This window comes from Pristiophorus japonicus, chromosome 6, assembly GCF_044704955.1.
Source record: "Pristiophorus japonicus isolate sPriJap1 chromosome 6, sPriJap1.hap1, whole genome shotgun sequence".
Classification (NCBI taxonomy): domain Eukaryota; kingdom Metazoa; phylum Chordata; class Chondrichthyes; family Pristiophoridae; genus Pristiophorus; species Pristiophorus japonicus.
Window position 1 is genome coordinate 256209016 of NC_091982.1, and position 21356 is coordinate 256230371.

Sequence of the window (21356 nt, forward strand, 5' to 3'; positions counted from 1 at the left end):
AATAGAATGATGTATTACAAGTCATACTTAGTGTAAAATTGGGCATGAAAAGTTAATTTTTTGAAAAAAAAGTCTTGCATTTATATAGCACCTTTCACAACCTCAGGACGTCCCAAAGCGCTTTACAGCCAATGAAGTACTTTTGAAGTGTAGTCACTTTTGTAATGTAGGAAACACAGCATCCAATTTGCGCACAGCAAGCTCCTACAAAACAGCAATGCGATAATGACCAGATAATCTATTTTTTGCAGTTTAACTAAGTGTGGGATGGAGCCATAATGTCATATTTTCTCTCTTGGGCTCTGGGATTAGCCCAACTGATGACCACCTGTTTTTTCTACTAGCTGTGTGAGATTTTGAGAGCGTCTTATCCAGCTCCTCGTCTGCATGAGCCCACTGCACAAAACCGATCATAATTTTAACAACCAACTGGCAGTCTGACAGAGGCCAGAAGAATGGCTGGTGTAGACAATGGAAATGTCATACAGGTGCAATTATGATGCCCTTCTGAGATTGAGAACAGGCAAGTTTTTGCTTGATGCTACCACTGGGTACTACCATCAGAAAATACTTGCTCTTAGTACTGACGCCATTTAACTTGAGAAACATAAAGTTCACCAAAGCAAACACAAACATTTAATCCTTGGTGCTTAATTTCTATATCAAGACATTGCAGAACATCAATTGGAGCCACTTTTAGAGAATTCAATCCTGAAAATAGCATCAAAACTAAATTGGTATTTACAGTTTAAGCATAACCTGGTTGGTGAACTATTCATTGTGTTTTGTCTGCATGGGATTGACTACATCTGCGAACATTAAACATTTAGTTACAATATATTTAATGGGGTGGGGGGGGGGGACATTTAAAAGCTGATCAACAGTTAATAAAGACCCACAAGAGCAGAATGTTCTATAATGCCATAATCTCTCATGTTTTGGTTGAGGTAAAAAAAAATCCAGTTGAATTCTATTGTGGCAAGAAATTTGTCTCTATCCCCAGCCCCCCAGAGTTTCAGAAGATTTCAATTTGTGCACATAAGTGTGACTATATGCTGAATCTTGTTGGAATTTTATCTTGTACATAATACATTGTAGCAATAGTCTTGTACTTTGAGAGAAGCTGAAAGTGTGATTTGAACTTGTAAGGAGACTAAATTGCTAGTGCCATTTTTTATTAAGTATAATCTGTGTTAATTTATGTTTGAAAAAAGTGCTCATACATACCATAAAGGAGTTATACAACTTCACAAATGATGCCATGATTTAATGAGTGTACCTTTTACAAAAAAATCCCGTAGAATTCCCATTTATCTTTTTGACGGGAAAATCTAATTTTGTTGCAGCAAAAATGATGTATGTGTAAAGTTATTTAAAAGTATTTGATAAATTAAATGCTTAAGATAACTTGTACATGCAATGTGACTTGTTCTAAATGATACTTTTGCATTTGCTTATTTCTACACACTGGTTTTGATGGAATCCTCATGTTTTAACAGATAGAGAAGACATTTGGATTCTTGTAGCGTTGCACAGCCCTCTATAAAAGTAACTGACAGAAAGTTGTGGACTGTATAACTGGGTATTTTCGGACATTTGAGGTTTGAGCAGAAAGTAGTGCTGTACCTGTTATAGGAAATATAGCTGTATTATAAGATCATGGTATTAAAATGTAATTTTTGCACTTTGACCTGATTCTTTGTTTTCATTAACACAATCAATTTAAAAGTCCTGGTTTGTAAAGGCATCTATTGAGAAAATAGAAAGCAAGTTTTAAAAAGAAATCAATCGGTGGGCTCTTGATCACAAACCAGTGACCCCTGCTGAAAATGCGTGGGTATGTATGTCAAGTGAGGCCAGAATCAAGTTCTGCTGTGATTTTCCCTCTGCTAACATAGAACCCTGATCATTGCTTTCAAGCCTCTGACATGAATAATGGCCACTTGTGACGGATATCACGGTGGCACCTGCAGACTTTTAGCCCAGCAAGGAGTTAACATAAGAATAGTTAGTGACAACACTGGCAAGGGTTGAAAAAAAACCCAGTCTATTAGGATAAGAACATGTGCCATGGAGTAGTCGGGAATTGAGTTTGTGCATCTGATTCCATGAAGTGGAGGTGTTCTCAATCTATTGGTTATTTATCAGCTTCACTGACGTTCAGGGTGGCTTGCTTCTGACTAACATAATGTAACTCTTCACTCATTATGGAGATGGAATGTCAGGTACCACCTGGACACCCTGGCATGCACAAGGACCCAGAGGTCAGGCCAAGGAGCAGACCCTCTAGGAGATCCTCCGACCTATTCGCTACTCTGCAAACCGGGTGCCTGAAGATGAACTGGGTGGGACTGAAGTGCAACCAGTAGTTAAACTGTCCCGTGTTCTTTCTTCAGCAAAGCTCTCTGGATTGTGATGCGGAATAGGAATGCAAGTGATTTATTTTTGAATGGTTTCCTCTCTTAATACAGGCCTGCTGTAGTCAACAGTAGCATTCTTGGCTGAGAACATATAACCCGGCAAAGACGAGTGCAAATTTGGGCCCTTCTTGTCAAGATGATCGAGCTATTCCGTTTCTTAACCAGCAAGTTAATTTTTAATCAGGAAAGAAAAAATGTCAACTTTTAATTTTAAAGAAATGTCAAGGACTACTTTACTGGTCTGAGATTGCTTCTGCTTCCCCAACTTTTCCTTTTTTTTTAAAAAAATCCTTCACATTGTAACTGGTAATTTGACAATCATTGGCATTACAATCCTAATGCTAACTATTTGCTACCCAACATCTTTTTAAGTAGTACAGAACTCTGGCATTTTTACTGTGAACAGAATGCCCAAGAGTAGTGGAACAGATCTTTCCTGCTAACTTACAGCCTATCTGACCCAATTGCTTAGACTGTGTGTGATTCAGCAATATAAACAATAGGCTCACTAATTGCACCAAACATGAACTGATTTGATGGGAGGCTGTGATAGGGCTCTGCCAAGCCAACTTTGAGATTTATTTTTAAAAGTCCAGTTTCAAAAGTACATTTTGCTTCCCCAGGGCTGGCGGAAAGGAAAATCCTTGCTTAAAAAAGGTAACCAGAGTCCGGGACATGCTGGATGTCACTAGAGGTGTTGGCTGCCTGGCAGTCCTGATGTTCTGTCTGGCCTACTGCCAAAGCCATATGGCCACTTAGGCCCTGATTTGGTTAGGTGTGTCAAAGAGGTTCAAGCACGTGGGGCGATTCCGCCCAATTTCACCCGCCTTCAACATGGGGCCCTGAAACCTCGCCTCCCAACTTGAGCCTTGTCTCGGAAATTTCCCATGTGCCATTCCATTCTGCACGGGGGCATTTCCTGTATAGGTTACTCCTGCAGACTCTCCACTTCCTTGTCCATGGCTTCTCTCTGGACATGCTATGCTGAAATGTCTTGCTGGCTGGCGCAGACGAGTTTGCCCACGATTTTGGGATCCTCCTCTGCACCACTCAGGACCTGGAATGGAGAGTGCTGCATGGAGCAATGGCATCAAACGTTGTCTTGAACCACTGTATGGATACCCGAGCTTCGTGTCCAATTTGCAACTTGGAGGGAAACATTTTCCATATTTAATTGCACTGTAAGAGGTTGCAGCCCGCTTTCATTATTTAAAGGAATTGGTGCTCAACGTTTGGTTAAACTTTAGCCTAATGCTCCTGATCTTTGGCCACCCGATACTTGGGGAGTGTGAGCTGGGCAGAAGCCCTCCTCATGGGTCTGCTCCTACATCTGTCCAAAGCCACTATTCGTAGCTCCAGGATGCACATGGCTGCAGGGATGATCGCTCTGACTGCTCTCTTGTGTATGCCCCATGACAGGATTCACATGGTGCCTACTGCTGGATGTTAACTGTGTTGTTGATAGTAACAGGAATGCGATTTAGCTTTGTTTTTTTTTTACATTTATTAGTTAGATTGCACCACCAATGTTAACATTGTATTAGCAGTGCCCTCTAATAGAGAGGGGGCACTTATGTCATCTTTATCCTGGAGGTACTGGGTGGCCTAATGCCACCTTACTGGTCCAAGCAGGTAAACATAAGAAATAGGAGCAGGAGTAGGCCATTCGAGCCTGCTCCACCACTCAATAAGATCATGGTACATCTACAACTCCAGTTTTGCACTTGATCTCCATATCTCTTGATTACTTTAATGTAACTAATAAATGTAAAGGCACGATGCCACTGTGCTGTGCACTCCAAAAGAGTCTCTGGTCTGTGTTGAGTATCCAGGCCAGCAGATAAAGAGGGTTTACAGGTGCGTCACCACCCCCAGTTTGCGCAGAGGAAAAACCAGCCTAAGTTCTCGCTTCAAATGGCCGTCCAGCAATAACCCAGCTGGGGAGGGCTGCTGGGTGGAGAGTGGATGCGATGCCTCCACTGCCGAATAACCCGAAGAATGGGAGATTCCCACGTTGCAATAGTGGCTACACTTTTTTTTTTTTCCTAAAGTACTTCATTGGCTGTAAAGCACTTTGGGACGTCCTGAGGTCCGTGCAAGGCGCTATATAAATGCAAATCTGTCTTATCTTTGTTGGGAAGGGCTTGTCAGTCAGTCACCTGTCAGGGATAGGGCCATGGTGATCACAAGGGAGGGGGAGCTGAGCGTATTCGCAGAATGAGATCTGTCGGTTAGAAAGGTAACGAGGCCCTTATTTAAAAAAAAATATATATAATATATATATATATATATATATAGATAAAGAGAATGAAGTCTCCCAGTCGATGGAAAGGGAATGAAAAGCTGACCAGTGAGGAGGTACCCGGACACGGTTGGCTGCGGCACCCGGACACGGTTGGCTGCGGCACAGCGGAAATGCCGTAAGCGGGCCGTTCAGTCTGTTGGCGGGAGCTTATCGGAGCGGCTCGGGCGGGAGAGACTGGGAGACACCGCGGCCCCGGGTACCTTCAGACTGCTGCTTGAGCGGCTCCCCGGGCGGCGGCGGCGGCGGCGGCAGCGGCAGGTTTGGTCCTCGGCGTGCTGAGAATGGAAGGGGGGGCGGATGGGCTTGAATGGCCTGGGGGTTATACAGCGCCCGAACAGGCCACTCGGCCCAAGCCCCTGCATGCCCCGCTCCAGCCTTCCCCCTCCCTCTCCACCTTTCCTCATCGCATTTATTTTACTTATTCCTTTACAGGATGTGGGGCATCGCTGGCAAGGCCGGATTTTATTGCCCCCTCCTCTCCCCCCCCCCCCCAATTGCTCTGTGTGCTGGAGGTTCTCCCACAGTGCTGGCTTTATCACAGCTTTTTTTTTCTTCAAAAATATACTTTAATTCATATAAAATGTTCGTTCACGACACATTGGAAAATAGCTCGGTGCCTTGCGGTCAGCAATTCCACACAATTCGTTTGGCTGCCGACAGCAGTTCCGTAACAACGCACCGCGCGCGCATTTCATTTCAAGGTTCGCTTTTAGTACAATCCGTAAATCACGTCACATGTAGTACTGCGCAACCAAAGGGGCATCGCGTGGGACGGATGAGAACGGGTTTACATTACGCTCCGGGGTACACGTCTGTGCCGATCGCCAATCACGTTTACCTGCGGGGCTCAGGGGACAACCGAGTGGCTTGTTGGGCCATTTCGGAGGGGCGGTTAAGAGTCAACCACCTTGCTTGTGGGTCTGGAGTCACACATGGGCCAGACCGGGCAGGGGGACATTAGTGAACCAGTTGGGTTTTTACGACAATTCGGTAGTCTCGTGGGTCGCCATTACTGATACCAGCTTTTTACGCCAGATTTTTAAAAAAAATTAACCGAATTTAAATTCCCCCAGCTGCCGCGGTGGGATTTGAACTCGCGTCTCCGGATTCTTACTCGAGGCCCCTGGATTACTAGTGCAGTAACATCATCTTCGGCAGTCCCCCGGAGTCAAGGATAACTTGCTTCCACACTAAAACGAGTTTGAAGGTGACTGTTGAGACCAATGCGGGACCTACAGCCTCTGTCACAGGTGGGGCAGATGGTGGTTGGAGGTATAGTTGGGTGGCTGCTTGATTTGTTGTACGCTCCTTCCGCTGTTTGTGCTTGGCTTCCATATGTTCCTGGCAAAGAGACTCGAGGTGATCGGCACCTTTTCGGTTACTTCTCCACTTTGAGCAGTCTTGGGCCAGGGATTCCCAAGAGTCGGTGAAGATGTTACATTTTTTCAAGGAGGCTTTGAGGGTGTCCTTGAAGTGTTTTCTCTGCCCTCCAGCAGCTCTCCTACTGTGACGTAACTCAGAGTAGAGTGCTTGTTTCGGGTGTCTAGTATCGGGGTATGCGGACAATGTGGCCCGTGCATCGGAGTTGATCGAGTGTGGTCAATGCCTCGATGCTGGGGATGTTGGCCTGAGTGAAGATTTTGCAGAGGCAGCGTTGGTCGTACTTCTCCAGTGCTTTGAGGTGCCTACTGTAAATACTCCATGTCTCTGAAGCATATAGGAGGGGCGGGTATCACTACTGCGCTGTAGACCATGAGCTTGGTGCCAGGTTTGAGATCCTGGTCTTCAAACACTCTTTTCCTCAGGAGGCCAAAGGCTGCACTGGCGCACTGAAGACAGTGTTGGACTTTGTATTCGATGTCTGTCCTTGCTGATGATAGTAGGCTCCCAAGGTATGGGAAGTGGTCCACATTGTCCAAGGTCTCATCATGGATCTTGATAATCGGGGAGCAGTACTATGACAAGGGGACAGGTTGGTAGAGAACCTATGTCTTACTGATGTTTAATGCAAGGCACAGACTCTCGTACGCTTCAGTGAAGCTGTCAACGATGGTTTGGAGTTCGGACTCCGAGTGTGCACAAACACATTTGCATATTGTAGTTCAGTGACAGAGGTTGAAACAACCTTGGATCGGGACTGGAGACGTTGGAGGTTGAGCGGTTTCTGCTCGTCCTGTAGATTAACTCCACTCCAGTGGGGAGCTTGTTAAAGGTGAGATGAAGCATTGCAGCGACGAAGATTGAGAAGAGCATTGGCACGATGACACAGCCTTGCTTGACCCCGGTCTGCACTTGTATTGGGTCTACGGTAGATCCGTCAGTAAGAATCACGGCTTTGCGTGTCATTGTAAAGCAGGCGGAGGATGGTGATAAATTTTTGAGGACAGCCGAATTTGAGAAGGACACTCCATAATCGCTGCTTGGTTGTCCATGAGGGTTCTGATGTTCCGGGTCCTGACCTTCATTTTAAAGGGTGGAAGATGCCTGTGCATGAATTCTTTTAACCTGGGGTGGCCGTTGCACACCAGCCACCACACAAACTTGACAGAGCAATCTCTTGGTTCAGTGGCAAGGGGATCGAAGACGCTTGGAGACCAGGCTCTGCTGCATGGGGATTTTAAGGGATTGGGGGCTGGAGGAGCAGCATGATGGTGGAGGGGGTGTTTGAAGGGGTCGGGGGGGCTGGAGGAGAAGCATGTGGGGGAGAGGGGGAGGCCAAGATGGCCCAACCACTGGGTGTCTTCAATCCAGCCACATCAGGTGGCGAGGAATGAGGAAACCGATTTTTTTTTTTAAAACGTGGCACCGGAGGCCGCCAGAGGCAAGAATCCAGTAAGATAACCACTATGCTACCGTACCCGCAACTCTCTTCACTTCTCCCTCATTTGTCTGTCGAGCCTCCCCTTCAATACATCGATACTATTCACTTCAACCACCCCGTGGTAGCGAGTTCCACATTCTCATCACTCTCTGGATAAAGACATTTTTTCTGAATTCCCTATTTGATTTCTTGGATTTATCTTTGCATTGGGCTCATGCCCTGCCTGTTGAATTTGTGATCTGTCAGGGAGATTTGTTGTAATTCATTCTCCGGATGTGGACATTGCTGGCAAACCCGACATTTTTATATTATCTCCCAGCATTCCGATAGCTTGTGCGTGTCATCAGCTGGTATCACCCTCGCCTCTGAGTCAGAGGGTTATGGATTCAAATCCCGCTCCTTGAGACTTGAGCACAGAATTCAGGCTGACACTTCAGTGCCTCACTGCACTGTCAGAGGTGCTGTCCTTCAGCGGAGATATTTGAGCAGAGATGGCCAAGAGGAGATTTGATCGAGGTGTTCCAAATCATGAAGGCTTTAGATAGAGTAAATAAAAAGAAACAGTTTCCGGTGACTGAAGGTTCGATAAACAGAGGGCACAGACTTAAGGTGATTTGGCTAAAGAACCAGAGGCGGCATGAGGCAAAAACTTTGTGATGCAACGAGTGGTTAGGATTTGAAATGCACGGCCTGAAAGGGTGGTGGATACAGATTCAATACTAGCCTTCAAAAGGGAATTGGATAAATACTGGAAATAATTGCGGAGAGCAGGGGAGTGGGACTAACTGGAGTTCTCTTCAAAAGAGATGGTGCCGACTCGATGGGCCGAATGGCTGCCTCCTGTACTATTCCATGATTTTATGAAACCAAGGTCCTGTCTCCCCTCAGGTGAACATAGATGATCCCATGGCACTAATCAGTGAAGAGCAGCGGAGCCCTGGCCAATATATATCACTCAATCCACATTTTCTTTGGGGGAAAAAAACGGATTACCTGGTCATTTATCTCTTATTTAAAAAAACAAACAAATTATCTGGTTATTTTATTACTGTTTGTGGGGCTTGCTGTGCACAAATAGGCTGTCGTGTTTCCTACATTACTGCAGTAACTGCACTTCAGCAGTACGTCATCGACTGTAAATTACTCTGGGACATGTGAAATGCACGATATAAAGGAAAATGCTTTGCTTTACGAGCTCTTTATTTCCATTTTTTACAAAATAAATTCAGATTCTCAAAACTGCCAAGTTGGGATTTGAACCTGCATTCTTTGGATTATTAGTCCGGACTTCTGGTCAAATAGTATAACCATTACACTACCATATGCTATTCATGACCGATACCGAGCAGATACAATGGGAGGAGGAGGGGAAACTGGAGTGTGCTGAGCCAGGGGGCAAGCCACAGATTGTTTGCTCATCCTTTCAGTCAGGAACTCGTGAGCGGCAGGAGATGTGGAAATGAGGAAAATACGTAATTTGTTGCAAAATGAAATTATATTATTTGTGTGAAGAAGAAAGAACGTGCCTTTCACGTCCTCGGAACATCTCCAAGCACTTTACTGTCGATTAATTTCTCTTGAAGTGCAGTCACTGTTGGTCAGTAGGCAAACACAGCAGCCAATTTGCAGACCACAAGATCCAACAAACAGCAACAAGATGAATGACCAGACTGTTTGCAACCTTGGTGTCATATTTTACCCTGAAATGAGCTTACGGCCACATATCCGCAGCATAACTCAGACTGCCTATTTCCACCTTATTTTAACATCGCCTGTCTCCACTCTTGCCTCAGCTCAACAGCTGCTGAAGACCTCATGCATGCCTTTATTACCTCTAGACATGACAATTCCAATGCACTCCTGGCTGGCCTCCCACATTCTACCCTGCCCTCTGTTGCCGCGGCCCTAAGCTCTGGAACTCGCTGCCTAAACCTCTCTGCCTCTCTTTCCTCCTTCAGGACGCTCCTTAAAACATACCTCTTTGACCAAGCTTTCGATCACCTGCCCTAATTTCTCCTTATGTGGCTTGGTGGCAAATATTTTATCTCCTAACACGCCTGTGAAGCTCCTTGGCATGTTTCACTGCGTTAAAAGCACTATATAAATCCAGGTTGTTGTTGATCTGTTTTTGGTGGTGTTGGTTGAGGGATAAATGTTGGCCGGGACACTGGATGAACATCCCTGCTCATCTTCGAAGCGTGCAAAGGGATCATTTACCTTTACTCGAGAGGACAGACTCGAGAGCTTAATGTGTCTCAGTTTGTGATTTGGGAACATTGGCAGCCTCTGGTCTCTGTGAACAGTGTTGTTGCTGTCAGTCGCGCAGTCGTTCTTTTGCCTCTTCGTTTCTTTTTTATTAAAAAGAGACATTTAATCATTTGCAATTTTTGTTTGAAGCTGAAAGATGCAAGCTTTTTTAAAAGGAACTGGAGTTATCGGCACGAAACCAGCAAAAGAAAAAGCTGCAGCAGGAACCAGCGGAGAGAACAAGAAGCAAAAGGCAGTTCCATGGGTGGAGAAATAGTAAGAAACTCCAGATTCTTTGTGTAGTTCATGTATGCATGTGCCCCTTTCTCACATAATTACAGAGAAGATAATAAATAAGATTCAGTAGTGTATATATGTGTGTAATCAGACCAATGTGTGATTTCAGAGCTGAATAATACTAACTTTCTCTCCATTGTTGCGGAAGGAAAATCAGTGATGAAGCTTCACAAGCTGCTGCTCTTGCTTGTGGGCATCTTCCAGGCAGCGTTCTTAACTATCACCGTGTTTTTCAGAATATGCCATGCATTAAACTGTTGGAAAGCTGCAGGCTTTTGCTGCGGCAGCCCAGTTCACGGTTTTCTCTTGTGTGCTATTGCAGCCATTTGTGGATGGAAAAGAGGGCAGTTCTTTGAAACCTCTTTCCTCATCGTGGTTTCCCCATTGTTTTACCTCTGTCGTTGAGCTACAGTACGCGGACGACGCCTGCGTCTGCGCACATTCTGAGGCTGAACTCCAGGATATAGTCGATGTATTTACTGAGGCGTACGAAAGCATGGGCCTTACGCTAAACATCGATAAGACAAAGGTCCTCCACCAGCCTGCCCTCGCCACTCAGCACTGCCCCCCCCTAGTCATCAAGATCCACGGCACGGCCCTCGACAACATGGACCATTTCCCATACTTCGGGAGCCTCTTCTCAACAAAAGCAGACATTGATGCAGAGATTCAACAGCCCTCAGCTGCCTGAGGAAAAGAGTGTTCAAAGACCAGGCCCTCAAATTTACCACCAAGCTCATGGTCTACAGGGCTGTAGTAATACCCGCCCTCCTGTATGGCTCAGAGGCATGGACGATGTACAGAAGGCACCCTCAAGTCGCTGGAAAAATATCACCAACGATGTCTCTGCAAAATCCTGCAAATCCCCTGGGAGGACAGACGCACCAACACCAGTGTCCTTGTCCAGGCTAACATCCCCAGCATTGAAGCACTGACCACACTCGATCAGCTTCGCTGGGCAGGCCACATAGTTCGCATGCCAGACACGAGACACCCAAAACAAATGCTCTACTCGGAGCTCCTTCACAGCAAACGAGCCAAAGGTGGGCAGCGGAAACATTACAAGGACACCCTCAAAGCCTCCCTGATAAAGTGCAACATCCCCACTGACACCTGGGAGTCCCTGGCCAAAGACCATTCTAGGTGGAGAAAGTGCATCCGGGAGGGCATTGAGCACTGTGAGTCTCATCGCCGAGAGCATGCAGAGTTCAAGCGCAGGCAGCGGTAGTCCCACCCTCCCCTTCCCTCAACAACTGTCTGTCCCACCTGTGACAGAGTCTGTGACTCTCGTATTGGACTGTTCAGCCACCAAAGAACTCGATTCAGGAGTGGAAGCAAGTCTTCCTTGATTCCGAGGGGCTGCCTATGATGATGATGACGACCTCGTACAAAAACTGCTCTTTGTGCTATTTGCTCCTGAGCTCAAAGGGTGGAGGTGTGACATTATTAGATGCTTGAATAGTCTCTATCAACATATTCTCTTCAACAGACATAACAATGGAAGGAGACTGCAGAACAACTGTTTTTGTTTTAAGGGCTATGCTCTTTGTAGTTTTCTTTTCCACCTTCCCCTTTCTTGGGTCAACCACTATTCGAGGCCAGAAAGCAAGTGGGCTGCCTCCTGCTAGATAATCTCTGGTGTGAAGCTGAAACCATTTTCAGGGTAGTGCACCAGAGGAAGTGGTGCCTGGCCTCTGCTCAGTAACTTGCCATGTCAGCGTGGCTGAGAGGAGGAGCCTGCTGCGTGGAAGATTTTTTTTTTATTCATTCATGGGATGTGGATGCCATTGGCATAGCCAGCATTTATTGCCCTTAAGAAGGTGGTGGTGAGCTGCTGACTTGAATACAACTGAGCGACAGAGGGCAGTTAAGAGTCAACCACATCGCTGTGTGTCTGGAGTCACATATAGGCCGACCAGATAAGGACGGCAGATTTCCTTCCCCAAAGGACATTAGTGAATCAGATGGGTTTTTAAGACCATCCAGTAGTTTCAAGGTCACCATTACTGGTACTAGCTTTTTAGTCCAGATTTATTTAATTGAATTTAAATTCCCCAGTTGCTGTGGTGGGATTTGAACTCTTGTCACTGGGTCATTGGTCCAAGCCTCTGGATTGTTAGTCCAGTAACATAACCACTATGTTACCGTACTGTATGCAAACACGTGTCCTATCATTTTCTTCTGTGACATTTTGACATGCTGCACCCAAAAAAAGTTTACATTCATGTGGACAGTGCGATGTTGCCACTTCGTATGAGAAGAAAACCTTGCTGGCTAATCCCGGGCAAAAAGATATATTCTGAAAATTATAAGATTGAAGCCTTTTCTACTGTCAATGCTGAAAAAGGCGACATATGACCATGTTTAACAAAATTGACACTTCCATTTTGGTTAAACACCACCATATCCGTGAAATAACACTCCTGTTCGCATTCCTTATCCTCTTACATATTTATGTCTGCACACTGTCCCGCAACATCCAATGGATTGCTCTTGAGCAACATGGAAGCCTTTGCAGAGGTAACCTGAGTAGGTAATGATGGCTGGGCCCATGACAGATTTTAACAGGTGGAAAGCATTCTGTCACTGCTCTTTTACTGTGATAATCTTCATTGTACCCAGACAGATCACAATTCCTAAATAAACTTTTTTTTGTGTGCTTTGGGGGATGGATGTAATTTGTAAAAAAAAATAAACTTGTGTGTGTTTGAACTGAGATTTCCCCTAAAGTTTGTCTTGTTAATCTTATTTTTTGCATGCAGTCGCCCAAAATGTATGGCTGAAGTGGCATTTCAGGAGGAAGTTGTGGCTGTGCTGAAGAAGTCATTAGAAGGAGCTGATGTGAGTGCCAGTTCAATCTAGCAGAAGTAGCTATTAATATCTAGTTCAGTGCTTTCCAAATGGGTAGTCCCGCGTATTAATCTACAAAAATGACCATTCTATTTTTAATGTTGCATCTGCACCTTAAATTGTAGGAACTGTTTCAAAATTAAATCATATTTTGAACATATTTGTCTGAAACTAGATGGTTTCTATTTATATCCTTGAACAAAGAACTTCCATGGGAGATTGCAAGGCACATAGTATCATAATCTAACTTCTGAGGCCTAGTTTCTAATTGTTGTCTGACTTAATGTGTTCTGTTTTTTTTTCCTTTTTGGGTGAATGTTTGTGCTTTTCAATGTCAGTGCTGAGGGAAAAGACCACTTCTGCTTATGGTGTGCAACGCCCCAACAGTCCTTTAACTTAATGGCTCTTTTTCGTGTGTGAGCCTTGACACTGTTAGTAGGCTATTCACCAGTTGGGGTGGTGGGTATGTTGGCGCATCAAAATCCCATCCAGGCGCAAGCTCCACATATACACGGACCGTCAGTGGTTCTATCACTGGCTTGTGGGAGCGCGAGTTGTGGCTGATTTCCCTTCCCTACCCAGAGGCACGGAGACCGATTGTAGCCCCGTACCTTGAGTTCGACAAACTGAGCGCGGGGTGAGCGACTGACCTCGGGCCATTCTATTCAGTGCCACACCAAGTGGTATGGTTATCCTCTGAGCCACTGGGGGAGTTTGAGATGTTCCCTTTGTGTACAGTTATGGGCACTTGCACCGCCTAGGCTTTGAGCTGAGATGACCCTGTAATCACAGGCACGCACAGAAGAGACTTTCATAGTATTTGTGTTGGATTCTAAGGTGAAAGGATGGTGTTCTAATACATTAGTACCGAGTCCACCTGAAATATATATATTTTTTTGCAATGTTTTTCTTTTTGCAAAATGCTTGTGTCTTTTGCAGCTTCCCAACCTGCTTTTTTACGGCCCTCCGGGGACAGGGAAAACATCAACAATATTGGCTGCAGCAAGAGAACTCTTTGGGTAAGGTGACATGGATCGTGTTAGAAAGAACATAGTTGGGTTCAGCAGAAGGAAAGCAATTTATATATATCTATTATATATCTTCTGCCACAATCATTTTAGATTTCTATTTGGGACAAAATCAATTCAAGATGACATCTCTGATTGTATTAAAAATCAACCTGTTAAAATTAATACTTAATAGATTCCTTTTGTTTGTTTGTGAAGATATCATTGTCCTTGCTGAATCAAACAGGTTATTTGGCCTGATAGTGGGGCATGCCTGTAAGCTTAATGAAATCATTTGTTTTCTTAATTTATAAAGTTACATTCTAGTTAATTATTTTTTAATATAATACATAGGAAAATAGACCTCAGTGTAAGTTAGAATATAGTTATGTAATTATTGGATTAATGTCTGTATCTGATAATTCCGTCCCTGGCCATTGCCTGGTTTAGTAACTTCCATAACCCTGATGATAGCAGATATTGCTTAGCTATGTATTCGAGCACACTGGCCAGATTCTGATTTATATTTTTTAATTGTTTAATTTTTAAAAGGATATAGAACAGTGAGACCCCTTGCAATATAAGGACGGAGGTTCAGTGACTGTTGTTGAGATGCGTGTAGCCCCGCTGTCTTGTCCTTTTTGTAGCGGGGGAAACCTGATCTTCCTGAAATACATTGAGGAAATGACTGTTCAAAAGTAGTACCAGATGTGTAACCTGCATGAAATGTGTAATCCACGTGTTCATGGCTCTCGGGAGTCCTGATGGCTCGGCACTAACATTAAATCTGATTGTGCAACCTTTGCAGGCCTGAATTATACCGCAAGAGAATTCTTGAACTGAATGCTTCGGATGAACGTGGTATCCAGGTTGTGCGAGAAAAGGTGAAAAATTTCGCACAATTAGCTGTAGCAGGAACTCGCACAGAGTAAGTAGCAACATTTTTTTGTGAGGACTAAAGAGTTATTGGGAAAGGGTGACTTTATTATTTTGAGTTAGAACAAAACTATGTGCGCTTTTTTTTTTCAAAAACTGATGACTCGATAGAGGTAACAGCACAGAAACAGGCCATTTGGCCCAGCAGGTCTCTGCTGGTATTTATGCTCCACTCAAGCCTCCTCCCACCCTTCTTCTAACCCCGTCGGCATAACCTTCTCTTCCTTTCTCCCTCGTGTTTATTTAGCTTCCCCTTGAATGCATCTATGCTTTTTACCTCAACTGCTCCTTGTGGTAGTGAGTTCCACATTCTCACCACACTCTGGGTAAAGAAGTTTCTCATCAATTCCCTTTTGGATTTATTAGTGACTATCTTAATTTATGGCCTCTAGTTTTAGTCTCCCTCACAAGTGGAAGCATCTTCTCTGTCTACCCAACAAACCCTTTCATAATCGTTACGACCTCCATCAAGTCACCCCCTCAGTCTTTTCTACATAAGAACATAAGAATTAGGAACAGGAGTAGGCCATCTAGCCCCTCGAGCCTGCTCCGCCATTCAATAAATCATGGCTGATCTGGCCGTGGACTCAGCTCCACTTACCCGCCCTCTCCCCGTAACCTTAATTCCCTGATTGGTTAAAAATCTATCTATCTGTGACTTGAAAATACATTCAATGAGCTAGCCTCAACTGCTTCCTTGGGCAGAGAATTCCACAGATTCACAACCCTCTGGGAGAAGAAATTCCTTCTCAACTTGGTTTTAAATTGGCTCCCCCGTATTTTGAGGCTGTGCCCCCTAGTTCTAGTCTCCCCGACCAGTGGAAACAACCTCTCTGCCTCTATCTTGTCTATCCCTTTCATTATTTTAAATGTTTCTATAAGATCCCCCCTCACCCTTCTGAACTCCAACGAGTAAAGACCCAATCTACTCAATCTATCATCATAAGGTAACCCCCTCATCTCCGGAATCAGCCTAGTGAATCGTCTCTGTACCCCCTCCAAAACCAGTATATCCTTCCTTAAGTACGGTGACCAAAACTGCACGCAGTACTCCAGGTGCGGCCTCACCAATACCTTATACAGTTGCAGCAGGACCTCCCTGCTTTTGTACTCCATCCCTCTCGCAATGAAGGCCAACATTCCATTCGCCTTCCTGATTACCTGCTGCACCTGCAAACTAACTTTTTGGGATTCATGCACAAGGACCCCCAGGTCCCTCTGCACTGCAGCATGTTGTAATTTCTCCCCATTCAAATAATATTCCCTTTTACTGTTTTTTTTTTTCCCAAGGTGGATGACCTCACATTTTCCGACATTGCATTCCATCTGCTAAACCTTAGCCCATTCACTTAACCTATCTAAATCTCCTTGCAATGGTTCGCAAACGTTTTTGGTTGAAGGATCCCTTTTCAAATGGATTAGTAATCGCGAACGCCCCCTCCCATCGAAATTATAATACGATACAGCCCTTGCGTTTCGCAATGTAAAGTCCATCAGTGTCCTGTTAATGGGACTTGCATGAAATTTTGCCAGGGCTATCCGATTTTGCGAACATTGATGTGATTGGTGATGTGACAGCTTTGATCTTCCCTTCAGGTTCAGTAATATGCCTGTTGAATACTTCACTGCACAGCACCACACATCTCTTCCTAGCGTGAGATTCAGCTCGGTGGCTCCTGGCACTGTTTCAAGTGCCACCCTCCACCGCCTGCCTGCTCAGCGCACAGCTGCTGTGCTGAGTTTTCAGGGTTTTTTGCTCCCCCTCTGCTCTTTACCAACCTGTCGCCACGGACCCCAGTTTGAGAATCACTGGATTATTCTTCCAAATACATGGGCGGGCTGCTGTCGCATCCAATTGGCAATGCTACATTACTGGATATTGGCATATAAAGTCACTTCCGTTCACTGGACGTGCGGGCTTACCTACGGGAATGATTTTTGACACTGGGCTCAAGAAAACCATCTAGTGCATTGTCATCGCCCTCTTTCCTGTCCATCCATCCATCCATCTATCAATCTCCTCCCATCTCTTTTATCTCCCCCTTTCCCGCCCCCCCCCCATCTATTGTTGTGTCTCCCTTTTTTCTTTTTCCTCCTTGCCTCAGGTGTCGCTCCCCAACCCATCTGGTTTCTCTCTTCTGCCCCCTCCTTCCGTTCTCTCGCCTTCGGGGCATTTTGGAGAGGGAGGGTGAACAGCCAGTTGTCGTGGTGCATATAGGTACCAACGATATAGGTAAAAAACGGGTTAAGGTCCTGCAAGCTGATTTTAGGGAGCTAGGAGTTAAATTTAAAAAGTAGGACTTCAAAGGCAGTAATCTCAGGATTGCTACCAGTGCCACGTGCTAGTCAGAGTAGGAATCGCAGGATAGCGCAGATGAATACGTGGCTTGAGGAGTGGTGCAGAAGGGAGGGATTCATATTCCTGGGATATTGGAACCGGTTCTGGGGGAGGTGGGACCAGTACAAACCGGACGGTCTGCACCTGGGCAGGACCGGAACCGATGTCCTAGGCGGAGTGTTTGCTAGTGCTGTTAGGGAAGGGTTAAACTAATATGGCAGGGGGATGGGAACCTAGGCAGGGAGACAGAGGGAAGTAGAATGGGGGCAGAAGCGAAAGAAGAAAAGTAAAAGTGGAGGGCAGAGAAATCCAAGGCAAAAATCAAAAAGGGCCACATTACAACAAAATTCTAAAGGGGCAAAGTGTGTTTAAAAAGACAAGCCTGAAGGCTCTGTGCCTCAATGCGAGGAGTATTCGGAATAAGGTGGACGAATTAACTGCGCAGGCAGCAATTAACGAATATGATATAATTGGCATCACGGTGACCAAGGCTGGGAACTCAACATCTAGGGGTATTCAACATTCAGGAAGAATAGACAGAAAGGAAAAGGAGGTGGGGTAGCGTTGCTGGTTAAAGAGGAAATTAACGCAATAGTAAGGAAGGACATTAGCTTGGATGATGTGGAATCTGTATGGGTGGAGCTGCGGAATACCAAAGCGCAGAAAACGCTAGTCGGAGTTGTGTACAGACCTCCAAACAGTAGTAGTGAGGTTGGGGACAGCATCAAAGAAGAAATTAGGGATGCATGCAATAAAGGTATAGCAGTTATCATGGGCAACTTTAATCTACATATAGATTGGGCTAACCAAACTGGTAGCAATATGGTAGAGGAGGATTTCCTGGAGTGTATTAGGGATGGTTTTCCAGACCAATATGTCACGGAACCAACTAGAGCGCTGGCCATCCTAGACTGGGTGATGTGTAATGGGAAAGGAGTAATTAGCAATCTTGTTGTGTGAGGCCCCTTGGGGAAGAGTGACCATAACATGGTAGAATTCTTTATTAAGATGGAGAGTGGCACAGTTAATTCGGAGACTAGGGTCCTGAACTTAAAGAAAGGTAACTTCGATGGTATGAGACGTGAATTGGCTAGAATAGACTGGCGAATGATACTTAAAGGATTGACAGTGGGTAGGCAATGGCAAACATTTAAAGATCACATGGATGAACTTCAACAATTGTACATCCCTGTCTGGAGTAAAAGTAAAGCGGGGAAGGTGGCTCAACTGTGGTTAACAAGAGGATTTAAGGATAGTGTTAAATCCAAGGAAGAGGCATATAAATTGGCCAGAAAAAGCAGCAAACCTGAGGACTGGGAGAAATTTAGAATTCAGCAGAGGGGGAAAATAGAGTATGAGAAGAAGCTGCTGGGAATATAAAAACTGACTCCAAAAGCTTCTATGTGAAGAGAAAAAGATTATTGAAGACAAACCTAGGTCCCTTGCAGTCAGAATCAGGTGAATTTACAATGGGGAACAAATAAATGGCAGAGGAGTTGAACAAATACTTTGATTCTGTCTTCACGAAGGAAGACACAAACAACCTTCCGGAAATACAAGGGGACCGAGGGTCTAGTGAGAAGGAAGAACTGAAGGAAATCCTTATTAGGCAGGAAATTGTGTTTGGGAAATTGATGGGATTGAAGGCCGATAAATCCCCATGGCCTGATTGTCTGCATCCCAGCGTACTTAAGGAAGTGGCCCTAAAAATAGTGGATGCATTGGTGATCATTTTCCAACAGTCTATCGACTCTGGATCAGTTCCTATGGACTGGAGGGTAGCTAATGTAACACCGCTTTTTAAAAAAGGAGGGAGAGAGAAAACGGGTAATTATAGACCAGCTAGCCTGACATCAGCAGTGGGAAAAATGTTGGAATCAATTATTAAGGATGAAATAGCAGCGCATTTGGAAAGCAGTGACAGGATCGGTCCAAGTCAGCATGGATTTATGAAAGGGGAATTATGCTTGACAAATCTTCTAGAATTTTTTGAGGATGTAACTAGTAGAGTGGACAAGGGAGAACCAGTGGATGTGGTGTATTTGGACTTTCAAAAGGTCCCACACAAGAGATTGGTGTGCAAAATTAAATCACATAGTATTGGGGGTAATGTACTGATGTGGATAGAGAACTGGTTGGCAGACAGGAAGCAGAGAGTCGGGGTAAACGGGTCCTTTTCAGAATGGCAGGCAGTGACTAGTGGGGTGCCGCAGGGCTCAGTGCTGGGACCCCAGCTATTTATAGTATACATCAATGATTTAGATGAAGGAATAGAGTGTAATATCTCCAAGTTTGCAGATGACACTAAGCTGGGTGGTGGTGTGAGCTGTGAGGAGGATGCTAAGAGGCTGCAGGGTGACTTGGACTGGTTAGGTGAGTGGGCAAATGCATAGCAGATGCAGTATAATATGGATAAATGTGAGGTTATCACAGTGTCTATCTGATCCCTATCACAGTGTCTATCTGATCCCTATCACAGTGTCTATCTGATCCCTATCACAGTGTCTGTCTGATCCCTATCACAGTGTTTGTCTGATCCCTATCACCGTGTCTATCTGATCCCTATCACCGTGTCTATCTGATCCCTATCACAGTGTCTGTCTGATCCCTATCACAAAAACATGAAGACAGAATTTATTTGAATGGCGGCAGATTAGGAAAAGGGGAGGTGCAACGAAACCTGGGTGTCATGGTACATCGGTGATTGAAAGTTGGCATGTTGGCATGTTGGCCTTCATAGCTAGGGGATTTGAGTATAGGAGCAGGGAGGTTTTACTGCAGTTGTACAGGGCCTTGGTGAGGCCTCACCTGGAATATTGTGTTCAGTTTTGGTCTCCTAACCTGAGGAAGGACATTATTGCTATTGAGGGAGTGCAGCGAAGGTTCACCAGACTGATTCCCGGGATGGCAGGGCTGACATATGAGGAGAGACTGGATCATGTGGGCCTGTATTCACTGGAGTTTAGAAGGATGAGAGGGGATCTCATGAAAACATATAAAATTCTGATGGGTTAGATGCAGGAAGAATGTTCCCGATGTTTGGGAAGTCCAGAACCAGGGAACACAGTCTAAGGATAAGGGGTAAGCCATTTAGGACTGAAATGAGGAGAAACTTCTTCACTCAGAGAGTTGTTAACCTGTGGAATTCCCTACCGCAGAAAGTTGTTGATGCCAGTTCATTGGATATATTCAAGAGGGAGTTAGATATGGCCCTTACGGCTAAAGGGATCAAGGGGTATGGAGAGAAAGCAGGAAAGGGGTACTGAGGTGAATGATCAGCCATGATCTTATTGAATGGTGGTGCAGGCTCGAAGGGCCGAATGGCCTACTCCTGCACCTATTTTTCTATGTTTTTCACATTTGTCTGTCAATCGCTCTCCATTGTGTGTGTCTCTTTCACATTTCCTCTCAATTTCTCGCTATCTCTTGCCCCCAGTGTGTACACCTCTCTTTACCTGCCTCGACTCTCTCTTGTGTTCCCCCAATCTCTTCCCCAGCTGGGTTGTTCTCTCCCTTTCGCATCTCCTTCCCCTCTGATCTCCTCCCCCACACCACTGGTCTCGATCTCTTCCCCCAACCCCTGCGTCTCAACCTCTCTCTCTGTACCCCATCTCTCCCTATCACACATTCCTCTCTACCCAATTTCTCTCTGTACTTCCATCTGTCTCCCATTCTTCGGTGCCCTCTTCTCTCTCCACATCAATCTTCCTGCATCTTTTTCACTTTACCTCCATCTCTCTCTCCCATTCTTCTCGCTGTACCTCCATCTCCCTCTCTCCCTGTCATTCTCCCCCCCCTCTATCCTCTCCCTCTCCCCCCCCCCCCCTCTATCCTCTCCCTCTCCCCCCCCCCTCTATCCTCCCTCTCTCTCCCCCTCCCTCTCTCTCCCCCTCCCTCTCTCTCCCCCCCTCCCTCTCCCCCCTCCCTCTCCCTCTCCCCCCTCCCTCTCCCTCTCCCCCCTCCCTCTTCCCCCCTCCCTCTTCCCCCCTCCCTCTTCCCCCCCCCTCTTCCCCCCTCCCTCTTCCCCCCACCCTCTTCCCCCCACCCTCTTCCCCCCTCCCTCTTCCCCCCTCCCTCTTCCCCCCTCCCTCTTCCCCCCCTCCCTCTTCCCCCCCTCCCTCTTCCCCCCCTCCCT

At 45.5% G+C, this 21356-nt stretch overlaps 1 protein-coding gene across 5 annotated transcripts in view; it reads left to right on the plus strand.

Annotated features, from left to right (window-relative positions):
- Positions 1-4850: 4850 nt before the first annotated feature.
- The window catches only part of rfc4 (replication factor C (activator 1) 4), a 34990-nt gene continuing 18484 nt past the window's right edge, over positions 4851-21356 (plus strand). For 2 of the 5 annotated variants that reach the window (XM_070883870.1, XM_070883874.1), the window contains exons 1-5: positions 4852-4983; positions 9944-10069; positions 12853-12931; positions 13880-13959; positions 14756-14875. In XM_070883870.1, coding sequence (XP_070739971.1) covers positions 9951-10069; positions 12853-12931; positions 13880-13959; positions 14756-14875 — 398 coding nt within the window. In that variant the 5' untranslated portion in view covers positions 4852-4983; positions 9944-9950. Of the gene's footprint in view, positions 4984-5798; positions 5933-5953; positions 5976-9943; positions 10070-12852; positions 12932-13879; positions 13960-14755; positions 14876-21356 lie in introns of those variants that run through there. The other 3 variants (XM_070883872.1, XM_070883873.1, XM_070883871.1) reach the window with 3 other exon arrangements.